This window comes from Gekko japonicus, unplaced genomic scaffold, assembly GCF_001447785.1.
Source record: "Gekko japonicus isolate JY-2015 unplaced genomic scaffold, Gekko_japonicus_V1.1 scaffold1323, whole genome shotgun sequence".
Taxonomy (NCBI): domain Eukaryota; kingdom Metazoa; phylum Chordata; class Lepidosauria; order Squamata; family Gekkonidae; genus Gekko; species Gekko japonicus.
In genome coordinates, this window is record NW_015165279.1 from 351,780 (window position 1) to 361,587 (window position 9,808).

General features: G+C 37.1%; 1 protein-coding gene across 6 annotated transcripts in view; it reads left to right on the top strand.

The window, feature by feature from the left end:
• The window catches only part of CD44 (CD44 molecule (Indian blood group)), a 123,700-nt gene that overhangs the window by 61,549 nt on the left and 52,343 nt on the right, over positions 1–9,808 (top strand). For all 6 annotated transcript variants that reach the window (XM_015410297.1, XM_015410298.1, XM_015410301.1 and 3 more), the window contains exons 3-4: positions 2,118–2,254; positions 7,621–7,692. In XM_015410297.1, the coding sequence (XP_015265783.1) occupies positions 2,118–2,254; positions 7,621–7,692 (209 nt within the window). The remainder of the gene's footprint in view (positions 1–2,117; positions 2,255–7,620; positions 7,693–9,808) is intronic.

Below are 9,808 nucleotides of genomic sequence, written 5' to 3' on the forward strand. Positions count from 1 at the left end.
TTTGACATGGTTGATCTATTGAAAAGCTGAAAGTAAACAATTCTTTTTTCTTATCTTCTTGATAGGGTTAGGAGATTTTGTGGAGAATAATACTAATTTTAGAAAGTCTATATGAATAAATTGGTGTTGTCAAATCTTTAAAAAATAGTATTAATAGAAGAGTGTACTCAAAGGTGAAATACTTTAAATACCGTGGTATAGGAGTTAGTAGGTGTAATTGAGTAAGAACTATTTGTTTGTATTTTCTCTTTTTTTTGGCTCAACTGTTACGATACAAAATTTAAATTTAATTTCATGTATGTGTTGTTGAGTATGTCAGTGTGTATATGTATGTCTTATTTTGTTTGAAAATCTAATAAATATATTGTAAAAAAATTAATTTAGAAGTACAGCTCTGCTTAGGATTGCAGTCAGCTTGTTACATGAGGCACAGAATTTGTTTTCTTCATGTGCTTGTGTGAGAGTATCTGTAATATTGATTTTGATGATCAACTTACCACTGAAGAAAAACAAATAACTAAAATTTTACCTCCATATATATGGACATAAGTGCTTCCATCTCACCTTCTTACAAAAGGTTGAAATGTCTCATTTGAATCTTTACTCTATATGGATTTTCCATCTTCTTTGACATGTGCACTGTTATTGGGATGTATGAAAGTATATAATTATAGTGCAGATAAAGATAAATTCATTGAAAGTAATTCACTTAATTAGCATGAAAATAATAGCTAATTCCTGTTGATGAAATTATTTGAAAATATCTATGCAACCTAAAGGCCAAGCTCAGTTATTATTAGTTGTATAGTCTCCAGAAGGCATTCTTGGTTTCCTAAAGCAACATTTGCCCTTGTCTTAGCCACTTGATTTCTCTCCCTGCAATAGCAGCCCAAAATGCCACATGAACTTTGGAGAGCAGAGGGGGATTTTATTACCCACAATGGTTTTATTTTTTAAAAAACTAAACAGGTTTTTTTTTTTGCAAACCTGAGTTCCCCTGCCCTTGGTGTCTCCTAGCCCTGGGTGGTCCCTGGCTGTTAGATATAAGGATTTTATAAACCCAGTGGGGGTTTGATCCTCAACACCACCAAGACCAAGGAATTGGTAGTGGACTGTAGGAGGAGCAAAACGGACATCCAGCCACTGTTTATTGGTGGAGAACGTGTGGAGAGGGTGGCTAATTTTGAGTTTTTGGGAGTGATTATTGAGCAGAACTTGACCTGGAGCGCTAACACCACTTCTCTGGTGAAGAAGGCCCAGCAGAGGCCCTTTTTAATCAGACTTTTAAAGAAAAATAACTTGAGTGAGAAAATACTGATGTCTTTCTATCGTTGCTCAATAGAGAGCATTTTAACATACTGCGTCTGTGCCTGGTTTGCCAGTTGTACGGCTGTGGATAGGAAAACACTCCAGAGAGTTATCATCACAGCCCAGAAGATTATTGGCTGTCCTCTCCCATTCATGGAGGAATTGTATAGTTCTCGATGCTTGAAAAAAGCAAAGAACATTTTGCAGGATTTGTCACACCCTGAACACTCCCTGTTTGAACTGCTGCCTTCGGGTAGAAGATATAGGACAATTAAAATAAGGACAAACAGATTAAAAAACAGTTTTTATTCGAGAGCTATTATTGCTTTAAATGCTGTATGAATTGGAATTTGGGTGACATTGGTGGTTAAGTTGCAATGTGAACCCTAATGGTTGTGTGAGGGTATATGAGTATGGTTGTGTGAGTGTATATGAGTATGGCTGTAGATCACATTATAATTATTATATTATTATGTAGGACGTATTAGAGTAGAACAGGAAGAGAAACTTCTTCTGTAGGGTTGCCAGGTGAGGCTGACAAGTGGGTAGGGGACTTACCAGGAGGCTCCAGGAGAGGGAACGCCAAAACAAGTTCCGGGTGAGCTGCCATTACATTTAAAGGGACCATGTTCCTTTTAAATGCTTTCCCTCCATTGGCAACCCTATGCTTCTGTGAATAGAATCAGAATGTATTGGGTAAGATGTGGTTTCATCACAGATATTTGTTTGATAATATTAAGTTCTATGAAGTCTATACTGGTTAGAAGTTTAGATTCCCTAGGATGATCATGTCTTTCTCTTTTTCTTAGATATGGTTACATTGAAGAAAAAATAGTAGTTCCCCGACATACTCCTTATCATCTGTGTGCTGCAAATACCACTGGGATTTATGTTCTTCAGTCAAATATATCTGACCGGTATGATACATATTGCTTCAATTCATCAGGTATGTTTTGGTTTCTCCACATACTACCTTGGAAACATTCTTCTTCACACATGTAGTGTCTCATTTTTTGCTGAAACAAGTGTCCATGCTATATTTGATTAAAAACAGAAGAAACCAGAGGAGAGTACCTCAAAAGCTCTAAGTAATGTATGTTGTAGCCTTCCATGCCTGACAACTACCTTGTGCAGGATCAGGTTTATCAACAAAACCACAGGTTTATCATGCTCCTGCAACTAACTAGATTTCTTTTTTCTGTGTTGCAAACATGCTTAGTATATTGTAAAAGGTGGCATTCTCAAAATTCTGATCTGTTGCAGAAACGTAAAGTCACAGTGTCAAGTACCGCAAGCACTGTTATGGGAAGGATTGCTTCATCCTCATTCCCAAACGGAATGAGGATCGAAGCAGAGGCCGGGGTAAAGAAGGGGGCGGGGCTTCACCACATGACCGCCCCGCCCCCTAGAGGTTCTCTTCCGGAGCTCCGTACCTGAGAGCTCCCCCCCGACTAGAGCCCTGGGAAGGATACATTATTAATGAGTATAGTGCTATCCTGTCCTCATCATTTTATTTTATTTATATTCTAAAATGTTTAGGGCAAAATCAGATTTGACCTTAGAAATACTTTCTGTGCAAAGACTTCCATGTTTTTTAAAATGTTAAATTTGTACCATCCCGAAATCTTTCAGACAATATAAGGAAAACTTTAAACATCATATCATATTGTAAACAATATAATATCGAAGTGACCATATTGTCCCTAGAAATAGAGACGGCTTTCGATAGGTTAGAATCATTGTTTTTGAAGAAGACTTTATCAATAATGGGGTTTGGGGGAAATCTTTTGTAGGGCAATTGAAGCACTCTATGCAGGTCCCATTCATTTACGAGTGAATGGTTTCACTTCTGAGGATTTCTCATTAATGAGAGGGACATGGTAGGGTTGTCCCCTGTCTCCCCTCCTATTTGCTTTGGCCATGGAACCACTCGCTTTAATAATTAGAGACAACAAATTTATATCAGGGGTTAAAATCAATAAATTAGAGTATAAAGTCTGTCTCTTTGCAGACGATATGTCCTTGTATTTATCAAACCTCACTACATCGTTACTTGAAGATGAGAACGTTTTAAATCAATTTAAAGGTGTTTCTGGTTTACAGGTTAATTTAAATAAAACAGAATTATATCCGATTAATGTTACACCGAGTTCTAAATGATTTATAGAAGAACATTTTAGATATATGTCGATAACAGACTCCTGGTGACAACTGGGAGTCCAGATTCCATTGAATTTAAAGGATATCTTGAAAGTCAATCATATAAAATTTTTAAAGGAATCACTTCTACCCTGAAAAGGTGGGATAAACTCCCTTTAACATTGGCTGATAGAATTAATCTGATTAAAGCTTTTGCTTTCTCCAAACTTTTATTTTATTTTATGACCATACCAATTACAATAGCAGACACTTATTTTAAGCAGTGGCAATCTAAACTAAATAAATTTTTATGTGTTTTTCACAAACCAAGAATCAATTTTAAGGCAATGAAAATGGGAGGAATGGGTTTCCTAGATCTAAAGAGGTACTATGAGCCAGCTCAGTTATCACACCTAGTGATAATGCTTTCTCCCATGGCTACACCTGATAGGAAACAAATAGAACAAAGCTACACTTCATCTTTATCTTTACAAGATGTGAATAAAGCACAACATAGACCTACAAATATAAGTAAAGCGGAATATCTTTTAACTAAAATCCGTCTTTGTTGTCTTTGTACTTGGGCCAAAGATGGTTTCCCCCAGCATTAAATCCAGACGCTTTTATAAGATGGAAAGAAACCAATTTAACAAGAATATTGGATATCTCAAAAAAGGATATTATAATTGACAAGAATGAACTGGATCATGAAGCAGGCATCAAGCTACCCTGGCATCAATATATGCAATTACAGCATTTATTAATCTCCCCAATGTTTAAAGATCTTGGAGCAAGACCTCTTACCCCATTTGAAACTCTTATAAAAGCTGAGACTATCTCCTTTAAAGGCCTAATTTCTACATTGTATAATACAGGCCCCGGTCACACAGGAGGTTTAGGGCTGGAAGAGGGACGGATTGGGGACACAGCAAACGGGCGTGTTCACACCGCAACATCTGGGAAGCAGCACGTACCCGTCCCCGATCCAGCCCTTTAGGCCAAAAATGTGCATATTAAAAAAATCTAGAAAAAGGTAGGACCTACCTGAAACGGCGCAGCAAGCACGGCCTTGAGATCGCCGGCGTGCCCGTCTTCAGGAGCAATCGAGGCTCCCGGCTGAACTGCGCATGCGCACACATGCGCAGCCGGCTGCCTCGCTCTCCCTTCAGTGGCTCCCCCCCGGCATCTGATCGTGCTGGGGAGGAACTGTGTGGCGGCTCAGGGGATCTATCTCATCCCACTGCCGCATGTCTCTTTTGGTGCAGTTCTAAAAAGCCGCACTTTAACTGTGCTCCCCCCCCCGTGTGGCAGGGGCCACACTGGGACAAATTGACACTTATAAGTCATTTTCATACCAAAAACATTGGGAACAGGATTGCAATGCGGATATATCTAGCCAACAATGGCAGTCTATTTGGAAATCTTCAATTTTGCAGTCGCACTCTATAAATATTAAAATGCAATCATCTAAGATATTAACACGGTGCTATCTATCACTGCAGAAATTGCATTATATATATCCTTCTACGAGTTCCCTGAGCTGGAAGAGATATGGCTCTACAGCTTCCTTCTTCCACTGCTGGTGGTCATGTCCAAACATAGCTCAATTTTGGGATTTGATAATTGAGCATATTAACGCTATAACAGGATATAATCTTTCGAAAAAATGGAATTACTACTACTATCTTTGTGGGAAGATTGTGATTTGCAGTGGTCAAAAAAACATATTAATTGGTTTTTTACTAGCAGCAGCCAGAACCTCAGTAGCTGTTAAGTGGAAAAATAAACTACCCCCATTGATCTCTCTATGGTATAAGATCTGGCAATTTTATGTCATGGAGAAAATCGTTTATAAAAGCACTCAAACTAATAATTCAAAACAAAGTGCCCATTTTCTGGCAATTTGGTATTCATTGTTAGATTATATGATAATAAATTATAAAGTACCAATTAATGTTTTCCTATTGACCTGATATAGTTGTAAATCTGGTGTAAATCATACTACTCGTTTTTATGTTTAAAGAGTTTGTTACCCTTGGAATTCTAGTAATAGACTTATACTAGTAAGGAAATTTCAAACTGACTGTAAGTTGCAACTGATACATATCTTGTATATAGTGATATTGTATTAAGTGGGTTTTTTATGTTCAATAAAGTTATTTTAAAAATGTTAAATTTGTAGCTGCTTAACCCTATGCATTTGGCTGTTGCAAGAAAACACAAATTTTGAGGCCTGAATCCATCTAGGTTCCCGTAAGAACCAACTGCCACTTGAGAAAGGTGTTTTCAGTTGTGGAAGAGGCATGGGAGAAAAGGATTAAACACACCTGTCAGTCACTGATCTTTCTTTGATCTTCAAAGCAACCACCTAGGGCTGCATATTAGCATTTTAAAAACCATGATGGTCTTGATGTCTGTCTTTTGCATCAAGTCTGATTTGGCCCTTAAATCCTTCCTTCCCACAAGACTCAAGGTGGTTTGCAACATAATATTAAAAATACTTTGCAACAGTCCAGAGAGACCCACTATCCACACAGATAAAACTTGCCAGAATAACCCTACCAAATAGAAAACTGATGTCAGTCAAAAAACAAAAAGTACAATCAGCAAAACAGTATTAGGTATCCTAAAGGCTGGCAAGAAGGGAGCTTAGCATTAGGTCCTGCCTGGCAGCCAGGCTGGGGGGCAGGCAGGGACATGGGAGGGCAGCCATTTCTGGTGATTCCTAGAGATGACTGATGTCACTTCTGAATTTTTCCTGGAAGTGATGTCACACCATTGGCCTGACGGCCATTTGCTTTCCTCCTACCAACACTGCTCTGAGCAGAGTTGGGAAACAGGAGCTAGGGGTAGGGCAGCAACCTTGCTTGGCCTACATTCTCTGGAAGGCCATTCCATAATGTTTAGGCAATAGCAGAATATTTCCAGTTTCTAAGAGGCAAATCAACTGTAAAAAAGGGACAGTCAGAAGAGAACACTGGGCAGGTCTAAAATGCATACTTACACTTGCACTAGGTGAGACTGTCCATTATTTATCTAAGTAATAATTGTAAAACAGCTGAGTTCTGCAAATCATGTTCTAATATTCAAGCTTTTTGGATTGATAATGTGGACCAAGTATCTGAAATCACAAGCTGCAGATAGCCAGTGGATCCTGGGGTAATATTATGTTATCTGAAAAATGAAGTACATTATAGATTTGGGAATGGTTATGAATCTGCAACTGTGGCAATAAACTGGGAAAATAAAAGGCACCAACAAAATAAGAATGCTTTAATAGAATAGAGAAAATGACTACGTATGTGCACAAAGTTTGTCAGTTTTGGGGTGAACAAATTCTATGAACGATAGTATTTTTAATGTACTGGTACTCCAAATTCCAAGGTGGAATCTGCCCATATATATTCTTTAATATGCTATAAATGATGACAGGTAATCAAATTGTAAAATGAATATTATATATTTATTAAAATAGCTTGTTTAGCTTATCCATGGAAAACTTTATGCTTTCTAAGCTTATGTGACATAAATGCTTTGGACAAATATAAAGGCAGGTCGCTGCATCATTCTATATGTCTCAAGGCAGAGCATTTGATGTATTGAATTAACTTGTTCCTCAAATTCAAGTATTATAAACACCAGGGAGTTCGACCTATCTAAACCCATTGATTTTAAGAAGTTAAGAATGGTATTGGGTTTTCCATGGGAGCAGCCTTGTAGAAGACTAGGATGAGCAATCAAACGTGATAGCAAACCTATAATTAGGATTGCCAACAGGCCTGGGGGAAAACATCCCATTCCTTTAACAGAGACTTAATGTATGGAAAAGGCAGCTGAAGCTTTTCATGGCATGGAGGTAAATGACATCACCTAGTACACTATACCCAATTAACGCTTTGTTAAAGAGACAGATAATTTTTCCAGGAAGTTTGCAACACTACTGCTAATTGAAATTTGGGTTCAACCCAGTCACTTATAAATAGAACCAGCTTCTAATTTTGAAATCTAAAGGGGCAGGGGTGCCAACTGCACTTGCAGCTTTAATTTCCAGTTAGAAATTAGCATAATTTTAAAATAGAAATTTACATAATCCTTGGACTCTAATTAATTAATTAATTTGGTTTACTGCTTTTTATGGAAAATAACGAAATACTATTTTTCCCTCCATTTTAGAAGAAAGAGATAAAGTTTGTGATCCAGTGACAGAATTATATTCCTCTTGGCCAGATGATCAGAGCATCATAGGTAGGTCCTGACTGTCATACATTTTATGTTGCCTATTTTGTACAAGGGGATGTGGAATGGCATAGTATAGCCTGATCTTGTCAGCTCTCAGAAGCTATAATAATAAACAAAAAGAACTGTGTACCAACGCTGTATATAACATCCAAATATTCTTGTTATTTCAAGCAAATTAGTACACACTGTAATGCTGTATGCACATAAGGACTGTACCATACAGATAAATACACAAAATATCTTCTTCAAAGGATGTACAAAATGTGAGTATAGTAGTTCCAAGTCACACTATTAGGAACAACTCCTTTAGGTGTTCAAATTAAGTCCACAAAAATTCTTTCACCATACAGATCTTCCTTCTTTTGCTGACGTTTCCCATATGCTTTCTCAAAGAACAGATCTGATTAAATTTTGTTCCAGGTGGATACTCTGTAAACCAAAAAACAGAAATTACATATCTTTTCATACTGTGATCAGGCCTGTAGGTGCAAGAGTTTTTAATCTGAAAATCCACTTCACTTCTGTTTGCAATAACTGCTTCTGGTCATCTGTAGTGCTAAAATCTCTGTTCTCATATCAATAAATAATAAAGAGTCTCAGGGAATATGCATTATGATGATGAGAAATGAAATCGTTGGTCAGGGAGCTCTATGGGCTGATCTGATACATAATAAGTGTTGCAGGATCCTGGATTTAATAGGTCTCATACTACAGCCAATGTATAATTTTTGACATGGACATAAGATTCCACATATAGACCTCCTGCTGTTACAGTTATTGAATGAATTTAATCTGATCTGTACTCCACTATTTGGATCATAATACTCCCTAACAGTAAGAGCTAAATCACATGCTTTACATGAACCACATTTAAATTGTCCCATAGGACCTTCTATTTGTTTACGTATGTGTAAATCAGTCCTGATATCAGACATATTCCTGATTCTCTTAAAACCAACCCTAGGAGGATGGCTCACACCTGGAATATGGCTCACAATACGCCAGTGCTTTTTAATAGCTTTTTAAATGGACATAGCTAAATAAGAATAGTCTAATCATATAATACGGCTATTCTCACAATGCAATTTGCTCTCAAACAATACCTTTCTATCTATCCTGTCAACTCTCATTTTAGCTCTACTCAAAATCTGCAAGGATAACCTCTTTCTCTAAACCGCTGAGTAAAAGTTTGGCTTGTATTGACATAATCTGTAAAAATGTGCTTTCCTTTTAATTCTCAAATATTGGCTTTAAGGGAGGCTATTTTTTAAATGTGGAGGATGGTATGATGAATAATGTAAATATTGTTTACGTATGTGTAAATCAGTCCTGATATCAGACATATTCCTGATTCTCTTAAAACCAACCCTAGGAGGTAGTTCACAGCCTGGAATATGGCTCACAATACGCCAGTGCTTTTTAATAGCTTTTTAAATGGACATAGCTAAATAAGAATAGTCTAATCATATAATACGGCTATTCTCACAATGCAATTTGCTCTCAAACAATACCTTTCTATCTATCCTGTCAACTCTCATTTTAGCTCTACTCAAAATCTGCAAGGATAACCTCTTTCTCTAAACTGCTGAGTAAGAGTTTGGCTTGCATTGACATAATCTGTAAAAATGTGCTTTCCCTTTAATTCTCAAATATTGGCTTTAAGGGAGGCTATTTTTTAAATGTGGAGGATGGTATGATGAATAATGTAAATATGTATTTTTATCAACTAATTTTTTGTAATTGCGAACTGGCAACTGGCTTCTACTGTCATGGAAGACAATAGTGTCTAGAAAAGTAATAGAGTCTCTATCCTGTTGGAGAGAAAACTTTATACTAGAATGAATGGAGTTAATCCAGTTTAGAAACTCCTTTAAACTATTTTCCTTACACCAAACTACGAAAATATCATCTATAAAACACGTATAAATGAGGATCTCACTAAACAAAGGATTCTGTATAGGATTGCAAATAATTCTGACTAATCTAGCCATGAATAAACAAGCAATACTAGGATCAAATGGGCTGCCCGTTGCTACCCCCAAGTGTTTTTAAGTAAAATTGATCTTTAAACCTAAAATTCCCCCCCCCCCCAAGAATAATTTCTTTGAGGTCCATACGACAT